This window comes from Prionailurus viverrinus, chromosome B2 (assembly GCF_022837055.1).
Source record: "Prionailurus viverrinus isolate Anna chromosome B2, UM_Priviv_1.0, whole genome shotgun sequence".
Classification (NCBI taxonomy): Eukaryota; Metazoa; Chordata; class Mammalia; order Carnivora; family Felidae; genus Prionailurus; species Prionailurus viverrinus.
This window is the reverse complement of record NC_062565.1, coordinates 62,756,047-62,771,776: the sequence shown is the minus strand read 5'-3', so window position 1 is coordinate 62,771,776 and position 15,730 is coordinate 62,756,047. Positions and strand designations below refer to the sequence as shown.

Below are 15,730 nucleotides of genomic sequence, written 5' to 3'. Positions count from 1 at the left end.
TAAACTACCTGCCTGATATTTCTGATTTACCACCTTATTAGGCACCTTAATCCCCAAGGTATTAAAATGCAACTTGGCTTAACTAGATGTCTGCTTGCTTTTCCTAGACCTGTCAATGTTACTACTGGAAACTCAGGCTCAGACTTGCAGGGTCCTCTTTTTTCTGATCCCCTATTTTCAGTTAAGGACCAAATTCCCCAGATCTGGACTCTGCCATGTCCCTTCATTCCTTTCTTTTACTACCACCTCATTTTTCTTGCCTGGACTGGTCACTTAATAATTTGTATCTCAACTTCTCCATTCACCCTACTCCACGCTTTCCTTCCTATTACTGCCATAGTCATCTTTCTGAATTCCAGATCAGGGCAAGTCATTCCTCACTAAAAAACAAACAGAACACAATAGAACAGAACACTTTAGCAGCTTTTAGTTATAAATTAGATAAAAATTCTTCACTTTGGGTGCAAGCTCTTTACTATATGGTTTCTTAATTTCTCTTTTTATCCATAGACCTCATGTTTCAGTGAATTATAATATGCTTCTGGTTTCTTGAGCATTCCATACTTTAGCCTTTAGCCAACTACCATTCATCTCCTTGAATTGTATATCATGTAAATATCCTTGAAGTCCAGTATGGCTGTCTTTGTTTACTCCATAGTCCATTTTCTATACTGGTCTCTGCTCCAAATCAGATATAGAGTTTGATAACTATTTATTAAAGAAAACTAGACTAATTTCAATTTTATATCATTCTTTTGTATAGTAATTTATTGAATATCTACTACTGTGAAAATGAATAAAGGAATCCTCATTCAAAATGGAGTGAGGAATCCATGAAGGGAGAGTTCTCATACACCACAACTCATCACAGTCTGCATACCCAGCAGAAAGAAGAAAGATTTCCTCTCAGGCTGGCAACAGCAAGCTGCCCAGACCTGCAGTCAATGAGAAGCTGCCACCACTTCAAACTCTTTTTCCCCCATAAAAAGATGCTCTCCCACTCTGTTATCTAGACTTGCTTATTGTTCACCATAGTTTGCATGTCCCAAACTGCAATTCCTTTACTATTCCCAAATAAACTCATTTGCTGCTCAGTAATCTTTGTTGTTTGATTTTTAAGGTTGACATTGCATGGTGTCAGAAGTGGAATCTGAAGATGAACCCCTGAGGAACTAACAACGCCAGGCATGGTGTATGGTACCCACTTCAGCCTCTTGCATTCTCTCTGAGTCATCTTTTTCCTTTTGGTTTGGTAGGCCTCTTGTCAGAGACAAGCCTCCTTTTGGTTGAGCTCTATGATTTTATTCTTGAAGGTATCAGCCTTTTAGTGGCTACCCATTTTTTTGCTGAACCTCTGGTTTTAAAGATGGAATCTAAATACTTTCCAGAGGGTCCTCTTTCTGGGACCCTGGCCAGTTTTGTGTTCAAAACTATGGCTGTTCCTCATGTACATTCTTAACCAAATGGACCAACTTAACCAAAGATAATTTAGAACTCCAGTAGCCACTGTGGAGAACTGTTGACCTCACCAAACTTGTTTTTCCACAACCAGATTAGAAGAGGACAGCTCTAAAATTAAACAGACTAAATAGGATGCCTATTTTAATTGGTGTGTAGAGTTTTCCAAACATATCCAAGAGTCTAAAATCACCTCTTTGCAAAATAAGATTTCTAAATTAACCAAGAGAAACAAACAATTCAAAGTAGAGACAAGGGCTTCTGAGGTCACCTTTCCCCTTCTCTGTCCTCCTTGTCTCTATCTAGTACCAGCTTCCTCTTTCCTTCCCGTACCACTCCCACATCCTCTATCCCCCCTACTTCCTTATCTACCAAACTATGGGTCATAATTAAAGAATTTACTAAACCCAGGGAGAATCCTTAAAATTGTTTATGAATGGATTACCTTCTGAGATTAGTGAATTAAAAAAACAAAAACACCTTAAAGTATCTTCTAAGGTCTCTTTTTGCATTTATCTATGTGTTTATGAATGTCTATGTATGTACCTATTTCTCAGAAATACGTATGTACCTATTTATTATTATTTATTATGTACATACCTATGTATGTACCTATTTCTCGGAAATAAATAGACACCAACTCAAATGTTTTTCAGGTTCACATGATTTGTAGAAATATTGGGTATAAAAGCTATTTTTAGCTTGTTGGTTCAATTAAAATGTGTGTCCTTGGAGTTCTCACCATTAAATATAAAACTTTTGTTCTACCTAGGTTTAATAAAAGTGCAGTAAGTTCATGTTATTTCTTTTACAAAATTTGTGAGCAAGAAAATAGCTTAGGCTGATGGCTAGTCGTCTAATGTATCATTAAGTTTTTTTGGGTAATCTAAACATAATTGTTAAGAACAAGTAAATTAAAATAAATTTAAGTAGGATAAAAAGGTTTTAAGTAAACTTTTTAGTTTCACGAATACATTTTGGTTACCTGAAACTTTAGTTTTGCTAAAGTTAAAATAAATGATAGGTACTCATTGAATATCGCCATCATTTCTAAATAAGATAGAAAATGGAAAAATTACTGAACATAGGTTTATCCAATTTTGGTTTCTTTTTACAGAGAGACAAAAAGATATTTGGGTCTATAAATGAACATGCTTTGTGCCACACTGAAAAGTTGTACTATGAAGGAGCATATGTTTCTAGAAATTTTGAGTTGTATTCATGAAATCACCAACCTACGTGCTAATGTAAAAGTTCATAATTGCTTGCTTGCTTAGTTTTCACTAAAAAATAAGGTTTCTAAGGGTTAAGGATTCTAGTTAAGGTTTCTAAGTGTTAACAATTCTAGTTAACATATGTTATTAAAGCTACTAGAAATAATGAGGGAAACAACTCTGTATACAAAGAAAGGAGGGTATGTTTTTTGGTTAGAAAGGTATGAGGAAAAAAAGAAAAAGTATGAGGTGGAGATACATTTTTGTTGAGGGAAATAGAAGGGACAGACTAAGATAGACATAGAAAGTTGTAGAAGGTCTATAAAAATGAAATCTTGGGAAAAATTTTTATGTATGATCAAGCTAGATAAAATTTTTTATAAGGGTTTCAAAAACAAGCTTTAATATTAATAGGGTATTTATGTAAAATTAAACCTTATTTTTTCTTTGATAAAAAGACAAATTTTTCTTGGAATATTGTCTGCTTTTAATAACAGATTGTAAAAAGGTTTCCTTTATCTTTTAAAGTAATCTGGCTTTTAGGGGTGCCTGGGTGGCTCAGTCGGTTGAGAGTCCGACTTCGGCTCAGGTCATGATCTCGCGGTCTGTGAGTTCGAGCCCCGTGTCGGGCTCTGTGCTGACAGCTCAGGGCCTGGAGCCTGTTTCAGATTCTGTGTCTCCCTCTCTCTGACCCTCCCCCGTTCATGCTCTGTCTCTCTCTGTCTCAAAAATAAATAAATGTTAAAAAAATTTTTTTAAAGTAATCTGGCTTTAAAAAAAAAAGGATTGTTTCGTTAAAATAATTTTATGTATTTGTTGTCTTCATCAAGTCTTTGAGTATGTAAGTTTCTACTCAGAACAATGTGACTTTCTATATTTGCCTTTTAACATCTTCCATTGTTACCATGGTTAAATGGATAACTAAGTATTGTTTCATAGACTTATGATCGTATTTAACCAAGTGTTTTAAAACCTTTTGATATTTTTGACAAACTTCCCAAAATCCAATTCTAAATAGTCTTTTTGACCTCGAACTAACTTTGAGTTTTCTGAGAGGTCCCTAACACAGATCTCAATACATTTCTTCTTTCTCCTTATAAAAAGAGAGAGGTTAAACCAATTAGGCTTATTTGGTATATTACATTACATGAGAAACATTTTAAAATAAGTGATGATAAACCATCTTAGGTCATGTGATGCAGGTGAATGTGATTAATATAAGTATTATAGAAATTATACGAAATTTCTGAAAATCTGGTATCTTGGTATAATGTTATCAGTCATAATTCCAGTTATTATCTTAAAATCTTATACAGAAAACCAAATTTTCTCAATTCCATTATAATGAACTTGCATCAGATCTTTAATAATGGGCATTTTAAGTCTTGTCATTTTCAGGCAGTTACAGTTTTACTCTAATGCTTTTACAAAAGTGAACCTACAGAAGTGATTTGTCTTCAAAGAGACTCAGAAAGAGCTCAGAAAAAGTGCAGGCTTCTGATAACTTTGAGATCATAAAATTGAACTGGGTACAAATTTCCAGAACTAATGAAAAAACTGGATTCAAGCGGAACAAGAATGACATGACAGAATGAACTGAGGAGGATGATTATAATTTTTATGACTTCTAGTTTTGACACATTGTTGGTCCTTTACTGTTTTGTTTTCAACATTAAAAGGACACCTTCTTCTTTTTAAAATTATCTATGAAATACAGCAATTTGATAAAATATAACTTGGTAAACAAAGATGAAATATCTACTTTTTCTCCCTACCTGGTCCCTTCAGAATTTGGATCACATGGCAATGCAGTTAGTTATTTGCATAAATTCAATGAGAATCTGTTCTCCTTGTAATAACAATTGGAAATATTGCCTATTTTACCAGGGCTCTGATTGTATTATTTTGAGAGAGATGTGCATAGTCTCAGATTTGACAGGACAGTTTTTAAGAAACAAAGGCTGACTTTATGGAGCCAATAAAGCTCCTCAGAAAAATCACCCTGGCACCTTGCTTACAAGGTGTTTCTACGCTTGTGGAAATAGGCCAAATGTAATGCAAACAAATTAGTTTTGCTGTGATTATCTTTGGTAAGAAAAAAAAAGGGTAAGTATAGAAAGAAAAATTATGTTTGCACTTTTGTCTATATTAGATTCTAATCCTGTTAATAAACTGTTCTAGATCCTAAATTCTGGTTTTCTCAAATATCTGGCTATGACTCTAACATGTCTGATTTTTTTCCCATGCTTCTGATTTGGAATGAATAAGAACAAAGACTGCCCTTTATCCTCCTTGAAAGAAACTATCCCAGGTCCTCCTCATTACCCAAATGATAGCCAGACTTCAGGGGCTCAATAATGGGATATACATACACAGCTAAACATCTTGTCCTGTACAAACCCTGGAGATTTGCAAGAGAAGCAGCTGACATCAAAGCAGACTGCTTCCACTCAAGACCCTGGATCAAGACTTCATACTTTAAACATAGTCTTTCTTTTTCCCCTTGTTTCCTTTACCCTGGCATTGGCCTGGAAAAATAAAACCTCCACCTATATCTCCCAGGACATTGCTAAGGGGAGCAAACTCTGGAATTTAGAACAATTTTTTTTTAAGGCTAAGATCTTGGCCAAAGGGAGAGATGTGAAAATAAACAAAGGAATGGGGTTGGAATTCCTGAGTGGGGAGCTCTCTCATATACTACCAGTAGTTACAACTTGTGTGTTTCAACAGAAGGAATATTTCCCCTGGGCCCAGCAGCCGCAAGCTGTCCTTTCCTGCATCCAGTGTGAAGGTGCCACCCCTTGGAACTCTCTTATTTTCCTCTAGTGAACTGTTGTTCAAAACAGTACCTCCCAACTTCTTTTCTCCTCTCAAGGCTTGCATGTCCTGAATTGCAATTCCCACATAAACTTGTGTGCTGCTTGATAACCTTTGCTGTTTAATTTTTAAGTTTGACACTATATACCAGATCTCTGCTTGGAGCTGGGAATGCAAATCCAATAAGGGGTTTGGTCACAGAACAAAGGAATATCACTACAGTATTCTCTGTATCCTTTCCTGAAAGTAAGAATGGATGTTAAACCATTTTGGCTAATCAACACTTTGCTCTATTTATTAAAAAAAATACAGTGTTGTCTTGGAGACTGGCAACATGAAAGGGCTTTTCCCCATGTATAACACTTACCAGGCAATGATTTATGAGTTAAGAGAATATTGTTATTGTGTATAGACTCTGCGGAGTGTATGAGACCTAAAGGGAAGATATTTTCAGGAGCCTAGGAGGCAAGTCTGCTTGCCAGTGACAAAAATGCCTAAGTTGGCCACTGTGTGGGAAGGGAAGGCTTATGGGGTGGGAGTTGGGGGACTATCAAGTAGTTTGATATAAACAAAATTTATCAAGCCTGAATTAAAAGGGAGGGAGGCAAGTGAGGTTCTTCATCAAGGACCATCCACAAAGAACAAATATATCATACTAAAATACATCAGCATTTAAATCCAGGAGTAATTTTTCTGAACGCCATTTCTGAGATATCTGCCACATAACCGTAATTGCACATAGACTAAGGGGAGTGGCACTAAAAGGTTTGCAAAGAAAATGTACTATCTCAAAATGCCCCCACCCCACCCTCAAATTTTACACTTCTCACAGTCATGCAATAACTACAGCAATTGAAGAGCTAACTATCTAGGGTTGTTGTGTTGCAACATCCTTCCATTATCAGCAAATGTTATGATAATACCATGGCTATACATTGGGATACTAAGCAGCAGGAAAAAAGCATCAGCTTAAGGAATCTTCTACCAGTTGCCACAGAGAATCTATGAAAAAGGAATAGGTTTTCTAATGCTCCAAGTGACACAATATGATTAGATTTCTTTTCAGAGCTTGTGATTACATAGCTTTGGTTGGTTGCACTGAGGCCTAACTATAGATCTAGGTTTTTACTATATTTTGTCACTGATGCCTTGTGGGTTAATTTCCATCTCCTTTCCTTTGTACTAACATAACTTAGTGCTTTAAGGACAAAAAATATATACACAATGATCTTCAATTTGGGGTTAACTAAAGAAAAAGGGGAAAAATGTCCCTTAAAAGGCGGTAGGAAATCTAAAACTGAAGATTGCTGAATGTTTTTTTCTTTGTAGCCTGAAACAAGACATAATAACTTTTATTATCTCATGCCAGGCTGCTACAACTGAGACACATCAGTAGGAAACTTGGCATATAATCATTGAAGCCAGGTTATCATTACTTTGTTTCTTGAACTCTAAAAATTTCCTAAAAAAGACCAATTCTTTAAGGACTCTATTCAAGGTAAAACCAGAGCCTGTTTACCATTGCAGTAAATAAAAACTGCTAAGTCTCACTCTTGATACCTGATGTATTATTGCTGAGCTACAACATTCATCTCCATCAACAAAACGATTTAGGAGTTCCCATATTCCGAGAGGTTTCCATAATTTTAGGAATACCAGCTAAGAGTATCGAGTTCTATGTAAGCATCAACACAGTACAAATATGCTGGAGAAATTTATAATGTATTATATCCAATTATGTCAGCAGGCTATGAATCATATCTAATTATCAAGATGCATAAGTGCCTTTTATGTGATGCTCAAACATCATTAATTTTGTGCTTAGCATAAGCTGCTCAAATGGTATGATTTCAGTAATTTCTAGCATCGATATTACATCAATATAAATTCAATGCAAATTGGAAAATGAACATCTTCATCTTGTTTATATCTGCAAAAAGGCATTTACTGAACATAGGAGCACACTGAACCAACACTTGCTATTGAAAAAAAGAATCTGGAATGTAGCACAGAGAACCTGAATAAGAGGAATCAGTACACAAGGCAAGTCCCAGAGAAAGCCTAGCTAACCAGCCAAAGCATTCTTACAGGCTCTCTTCAGGTAGTCACTGAGGTGAAACCAATGTAACTGTTGTAAATATGAAAAACGAAGAAACCAACATTCTTACCTCACAACAAACTGAATTGATCTAATTAAATCCTCACCATAAATTGCCCATTTATCTTAGTATTTATAAAATGGATTCCATGTCTGGAAAATCTCAGTTTAGCATACATCTAAGGCAATTAGAAGTTAAAATTTTTTTCTACTAGTTTTACAATATGGATTTTAATTAAAAATGTTTGACTTCTCGTTTAATTTTTAAAGAGTAGAGCCCCTACAGAGTGCAGAACAATATGCTGAGTTGTATGTCAATCTTGAATCAAAGCAATTAAAATTATTTAAAAATCCATAGAAACTTACCTCAAAGTCAAGGTCTGAATATCGTGATTTTCTTCTCTGTTAGATTTTTTAAAAAGAAGAAAAACCAACATAAAGTTATGTTTAGTCATTCAAATAAGATGAAAATTATTATTTTCAATAAAATATCTTGTTACCTTTGTATTACAAGTATTTCCTTCACATAAGAATGTGGGAATTTTTATGATTTCAAATTCTTTCATCCATATGATTTCATTTTTACTTTGAACTTCCATTAAAATTGAAGAATATAAAAATACAGAATATTTCTCATCCTGATCTCTTAACTTTTTCAGCAAGGAGAACTTTTTTAAATGTGAATTCTCACAAAATGTTCAATCTTAAAGCAGACTTGAGGTCTGTAACAGCAAAACTATAATTTTTATTTTAGAGACACAAAGGAGTAAAAGCTATATAGGAAAACATCATATACATCTCTCAAGACTTCCCACCAGCCTATCTCAGTCTTCATTTCTATCAAACTCTCTCTGGCCTTCTGACTCCCAAAGTTCTGTATGTCTCACCCACAATTTCTTTGATATTTGATGGTTCTCCATGATAAGAAAGTCCTAATTGCTAGTTCTTAGGAACTGACGTATTTATTATAATTTAGTAAAAAAAAAAAATAGTCCACACCCCAGTGATATACAAGTGTAGATGTCCATTATCTCAGTGTTCCTCTATGTCTCTGACTCTGTCAAACAGTTCCTGAATCTAGTTATAGATCAATATGTATTAATAAAATAAGACAGTAGGCCTAATAAAATCAGGAAACATTACTTAAATGAAATTAATGTGATTCTATGAATATTAGTGTAGGGAAGGTATGCTTAGCATGTGCCAAGAGGGATTTGGTATAGAAGGAGATATCTGGTAAATATAGAAAGGGTCCTCAAAATATTTAGAGAACAAGTTTCCAATATGAGGTTTTTTTTTTTTTAAGTTTATTTATTTTGAGAGAAGAGGAGAGGGAGAGGGGCAGAGGGAAAGGGAGAAGAGAATCCCAAGCAGGCTCCACACTGCCAGCACGGAGCCCAGTGTGGGGCTCAAACTCACGAACCGTGTGATTATGATGTGAACTGAAACCAAGAGTCAGATGCTTAACTGACCAAGCCACCCATACACTCCAGAGTTTTGTTTGTACTATGAATTTTTTTTTGATGAACTGGGGACAAAAAAATAAATATTGAAAACAATATTTAAGCAGTTGAATATGTAAACTTTTAGGCAAATGTCTTTTATATTTTTCTCTTCTGCTATCCCAATACCTATCTTAAGTTCAATAACCTAACAGGGAACCCTAACCATATAGTTGAGAGATTCTTGTAACTGCTAAATAGTAGAGACAGGCACTAATGTAGTTTATTGACAAATATGCCCACATTTCTACAGCTAGAGTTACAATGTAACATAGAACCAGAACCTCCCTATATAACCACCTCCCAAAGCATGCTTCACTAGACAAAAAGATATACTAAAAGAAAGATTTTGTTAAAAAGTTGGAAAACTTTGAAATTATTTGATTAGAGTGGAGCTGGATCGTGGAATCCAGTCTTCAAGTATGATCAAGGAGAGCATTGAGAAGAGGATTGCTTTATTAAAATTTTTTTAATGTTCACTTTTGAGAGACAGCGACAGAGTATGACTGGGGGTGGGGCAGAGAGAGAGGGAGGCATAGGAACTGAAGCAGGCTCCAGGCTCTGAGCTATCAGCACAGAGCCCAATGAGGGGCTCCAACCCACGAACCATGAGATCATTACCTGAGCCACCTAGGTACCCCTGAAGACACTGCTTTATTAAATGAAGGCTGCACGTTGATGTATGTCACTTCAGTTCTTGTCTCTAGTGTCACTGTGGCCTAGCCCTGGTGACATACTGCAAGGAGAAAAGTGTGTAGGAAGACATTTAACCCAGGCCTCCTTTGCCATCTCCCACCACTATTGTTATCTGTGTTGTAAAAAAAAATCAGGCTCCAACGTAGCGCGTTGCACTTTGCTGCAATATCTATTCTACATGTCAGTGTTTCCATTCTGCTCTTGAATGCTTCGCCTTCTTGGCACTGTGACTCTGCAGGACATTTTTGTAAGTATATGTTAAGCAAGATTCTTTCATTTATGCAGCAACATGCAAGCATGGAAACAGTTTTAAGCAGCTAGAACATTTGTCATGAGCTTTGAGTTCCATTTGAAAATTAACTAGTGAGATCTTATGAGAAGGTTCAGCTAGCTAGCAGAATAAGAGGCCTTTCTACTGCTGGCGTTGTCTCTTTGCCAAAGGTTGCAACAGCAGTATGTTGTGTTGTTGCTGAATGCAAAGCTGTGTAGCCTAAGGACAGGACATGCTGATGGACACATGTCACATATTTTAGGGACAAGAACAAAAGATGGGAACCTAGAAGACCACCAGAAATAGATTCTGCTTCCGACAGATGTCACCTATGCACCTATGCTGACATGAAATATGAAAAAAGAAAATGGATATATTCCTACGAATAGATTTCTCTCCCTTCTAATTTTATTAAAATTAAATTCTAACATAAAGGTAGAGCAGAACTAGCAGCCTCAAAGGATTAGGCTAAGAAATAAATGAAGCAAACAGATTTTAATCAAAAGAGCCTAAAGATGGTGGGGGTGGGGGGTGAGCATTGAAGACTTAAAAATTAGAGAATGGGAAAAATGTGGTAGATTTTCAGAGCCCAAGGGAAGTTAAAATTTGTGACATCTAATTCATATCCCCACAAACTGACCAAGTGTTCCAACCTTTTATAGTTTATAAAGTGCTTTCACATTTGAACATGGTAACTGCCCTGTGGTATGGTCAGGAAAGTATTTTTTTTTATATCTATTCTATGAATTAGGAAAACTGAGTCCCAGAGTAGTTAAAATGACTTGCTCACTTCACCTGGGTAGTAAGCAAATGAGCTGGGATTCACACTCAGGTCTTCTGACTCCAAACCCTGCATTTTGTCCACTGTCTCTTACTACTTGTTCAGTGGTAAGGGTGGTAATATTTTATAGCCAGGATGCCTGTTATAGTTTGCTGATTGTTACTAGAATTCAGCAAGAATAACATTTGAGGACCCAGTCAATCTAAGGCTGACAGCAGTGGGACAGAGATGCTTTCCAGCCATAAAGTAAGGTCAAGCAGAGAAACTTTTGTCAATTATATTTTAAAAGAGAAAAAGCATCAATATGATACTTATTTGAGAAAAGAACTAATGGCATTATAATTTGTGATGATTACAGTAACTTAAAGACCATTGTAATACAGGCTACTTCATGACCAATGATACAGTCACAAACAGTAGCCCACCTCCACTTCCATGATGTGTCTCCCAATGCAAAATCCAGTTTATTTTGAGGTATCTGGTACTGAGAAATCGTGGTATAATGCAAGAACCAGAGTGTTGAATTCTGTTACCCTTGGTATACAGGCAGTATATTGGAAAGTATTTCAAAGCACTGGTTTGTAGAAACTGTGATGGACTTACATGTTTATTCAAATGTCCCTCTGAGCTTGGGGAAGTTATTGTAAGGTATGAAAGTGGTTACAAATAGTGGTTATATTTTTAAAAAATGAGAATCAATAAAAGTGATCAGGTCATGATAATTTTTTTCTGATTAAGTTGACAACTGCAGAATTGGTACATATAAGTTTAAAATAAGCCAGGGAGGGGGTGCCTGAGCGGCTCGGTCACTTAAGCATCTGACTTGGGCTCAAGTCACGATCTCATGGTTTGTGAGTTCGAGCCCTGCATCAGGCTCTGTGCTGACAGCTCAGAGCCTGGAGCCTGCTTCAGATTCTGTGTCTTCCTCTCTCTCTGCCCCTCTCCTGCTCACATTCTGTCTTTCTCTCTCTCTCTCTCTCCCAAAAATAAATAAATGCTAAAAAAATAAAATAAATAAGCCAGGTTGGTATTAAAATATTTTATGAAGATATAAATCCCTCTGTCTCTAGATCCCCAACTTCTCAAATAACTTGATACAAATAATCCTTTTTGTCACAGTAGGTGGTAAAAAAAAAATCTCTTCAGTTCTTCTATGTGGTTTCCTTTTCCTAATTTTCCACTTAGAACTCATCCTAACTTGTATTCTGTCCTCAACACTCCATTAAAATTCTTCTTGTCAAGGTCTCTGATGAGCTCCATCTGGTCAATTTCCAAGGTCAACCTTCTGTCCTTATCTTGCTGGACTCTCAGAAGCTTTTGAAATTTAATCATTTCCTCATTAAAACACATCATTTTAGCTTTTCCTCCCCCCACCCCCCCCCACCCCACCCCCCGCCTTCCCTCGCCTTGTTTGCTGTGGCTCATTCTCAAGTGTTCTTTGCTGGCTCTTCCTTATCACCCTGACTTCTAAGTGTTGAGTTCCTGAGTTCTCTTTTTTCTCATCTTCTCTCCTCGATAGTAGCATTCATTCCATGCTGGCAAATTCCATCCTTTAAGTTCCAAACACCCCTTTCCTCTTCATGTCTGTCCAATCACAGAAAATGTCAGCTATCTAGCTGGGCAAGTCAGAGACTTAGGAGTCATGCTTTGTTCCCCACATCTTTCATCCTGCACATCACATCCACCAGCAAGTGCTATCTATTCAACCTCTGAATTCTCTCGATCTACCTACTCTTCTCCATCTTCACTTTCACCTCTATAGTCAAAGACATTCTCCTCTCCTGTCTGGGTAACTTCAGTACCTCCCTAACTGTCCTCAGGCTTTCTGCTCTACTCCCTCTCCTAATATTACTGGATCCTAATTCTCTTTCCCAAATCATCAAAGGGATGGATGGATGGATGGAGAAACGATCACGACAATCTTTCACTCAACAGTTTTTGCTTGCTTCCGTTGTTTATACAAGGCTCTGAAAAATCTGGTTTCTTTTTCCTATGCCAGCGACATCTTACGGAGCTCACCCCTTGTTCTGCAGGTCTCCTAATCCTGTGAAAGTATCCCAAGCTCTTTCCTATCTCAGGACCCCAGCACTGCAGCTTGTTTTGCCTGAAACATCTCCTCACCCTCCAGATCCACATAGGCCACGCTCCTTCTTAGCTTCACCCTACATAACCCTTCAGAAAGCTCAGGCCACTTTATCAAAAGAAGTCTCTCCCTCACATTCCATGATTCTTCCCCAGCCCAGCACACTCTTTTAGAGTGTCCATTTATTAACAGTTAGTTATCTATCTATTCCATAGGGTATATTTACCACAGGGAAATTTACCACATCTGCCTTGATCACTTTTATGTCCGCAGCATCTACAAAAGGGCCTGGCACAATAATTCACAAAATTACGGATGAATAATTGAAGGAGGTACACTATGGCAGCTAAACAAGTCCAAAATAATTGGACTTGTTTCTTATTTTTGTTTTGTTGTTGTTTTTCTCATTCTTTGGGAGAATTTAGATAAGCAGGCAGACTACACAAAGAAAACCATTATGAATGGATTCATTGACAGCCAAAAGGATCAAGACAATTTAGGGGAATGCAGGCTTATCACTAATAGAGGGGAAAAAATTTCAGGATGACTTAAGAGTAAGAAAATGCACAAGAGTATGAGGCTACACAGAGGAATACTTAGCAAGTATATGCATTAAAGGCATCTCTTCATATCTAAATCCTCTAGAATGATGAATAATTTCTCAAAGGGAATAATTCATTGTTTGTGTCACTTCAAATTAAACTGGACAAGACACTAGAAAATTCACTGCAAGGGATAAATTGCACTGACTAATAAATGGCAATACGAGGGCCATTAAAACTTTTATTGCAGAGCGAGCAATGGACACATTCAAGGAGAAAGCTTCGATACCAAATCCATTGAAAACATCTGTGAAAAAAAAACCTTGAGGATAATAAATATTGAAAAATGACATATTTCAGCCAGTTTTGTTTGTATGTGTGCATAAACAAAATTCCCTAATAGAGGAGCAAAAACAAAACACTAAAGAAGGGCGAGGCGCCCTTCCACCACAGCTATGTGAGAAAAAAATGTAAAAAAGAAAACGCAGCTTTTGCACAATGGTCAGTTCTATAATGTTTTCTGCTAGTGACAGTCTCCCAGCTCCCAAGTAAGGCCATAATATTTTGTCTAAAATCCTAAATATCGATTTAGCACAGCATTCAAGCTTCTTCACAGAAATTCAAGATATAATGGTAATGATATAATAATAACACAACCTTACATCTGAAGTGCTTACAGTTTTCAAAGGTTTTTCACATCCATTATCTAATTTGATCCACACAGTAGCTCTAAGGGAGGCAACTGTAATGTGACATTATAGCTAAAATGTTTTACCTTTAAAAACCATTATAGTGAAAGCTCTACAATTCATGTCCAGAGGAAAACCGGAGTATAAAAATTTAGCCTAGAATGGTGTCCCTTCGTACCCATTTATAAATTGAGAGGGATTTTCAGATATATAGTTAAGTTCACACCAACGTGGTCAGAAAAGTTCGAGTAGCAAACTTTCTACTTTTGATAAAACCATTTCATAATCTACTACCTAACTCTGATTAGTCATTAAAAGTTTCTTCATGAATAAGAAAAACCAAGGCAAAGTCTTTCAGGAGAATGAGAGGGACCACTTAATGTATTTACATCTGAGCAAATTGTTCCATAAGAATTCAAGTGATGGTGGAGCTGAGAAGCCACATACAGGATCATGAAGTAAACCAGAGATTAGCAGAAGAGACTATCCCCTAAGGCTGGACAAAGGGAGATAACCTTGTGACCTAAACCCAGGGGCTGAGGCACCTGGAAGAAGTTGGAAGCCTTAGGGAACAGCAGCTAAATAGACACAAGGTGATGCTTAAAGCAGAAAAAGTGAGGGAGAAATATACTGGATTTCTCTCTTCTGCCCACCTCCAATCTCTCCCCAGTGCTTCTTAGTGGCCAATCTTCTCTGTCAGCCAGAGGCACAGGAATCAGCATCAACTCTTAGTGATGCAGGGGACCATGTGCCAAATAAGCCCAGGACATGCTTAGAAACTGGGAAATTTTTTGAGTGAGGAAATGTTTCCTATTTAAATCTAACAGCTATAGGCTGTGGAATAAATACCCCTGTTCCAAAGATTCAAAGCAAATACTGACTTGTATTCTTACAATGGTATCTCTAGATTTTTTTCAAAAAAAAAAAATAGAATCTCAATCCAAAATTTAAACTATGTTTCATAGTCCTCAAAATGGCTTGAGAACTAGGATACCTCCATTTTCCCCCCACCTGCTCCATAGCACCTAGTGGTTATTTGCTTTATGTACACACCAAATATCAACACATTGTTTTCTCAGTTATTGAAGGTGAATGACTTAAGTGCTAATGACAATTTTATTCTTCTTAACCTTAAAGCACTTTGAGGACATGGAGGTCTGGAGCCATTGTGAGGATTTCTACTGTAAGAAAATTGTAATTACCCCATCATTGTGGAAACTAAATCTTTTAGAAACTAAAATGTTCAGAATTGCTTATATAGTTTAGAAGATGGAAGACCATACATTGAAAGAAAAAGAAGGTAATACTAGGCAGTACAAAAGGAAAGTTCATGCATTTATCAAATTTTTTTATACCCAATAAATAATTGGGGGTTAGCCAAACAAAGTCCCCTGGAGGCTGGAACCTTTTCTGCTAGCACTGCCTTCAGGGTTGGGGAGCCTCCCTCTTTCTTTGTTGCCTCCTGCTTATTTGAGTAAACACTTCCACACACACACACACCCACACCCACTCCTTGGCTTTCTTTTCCTCTCCTTCAAATCTTGTTTTTCCTTTGCCTTCTCTTTTTCTTATGAATATC

At 36.7% G+C, this 15,730-nt stretch overlaps 1 protein-coding gene across 3 annotated transcripts in view; it reads right to left on the bottom strand.

The window, feature by feature from the left end:
• The window catches only part of ADGRB3 (adhesion G protein-coupled receptor B3), a 724,938-nt gene that overhangs the window by 17,326 nt on the left and 691,882 nt on the right, over positions 1-15,730 (bottom strand). For all 3 annotated transcript variants that reach the window (XM_047860848.1, XM_047860847.1, XM_047860849.1), the window contains one exon: positions 7,954-7,989. In XM_047860848.1, the coding sequence (XP_047716804.1) occupies positions 7,954-7,989 (36 nt within the window). The remainder of the gene's footprint in view (positions 1-7,953; positions 7,990-15,730) is intronic.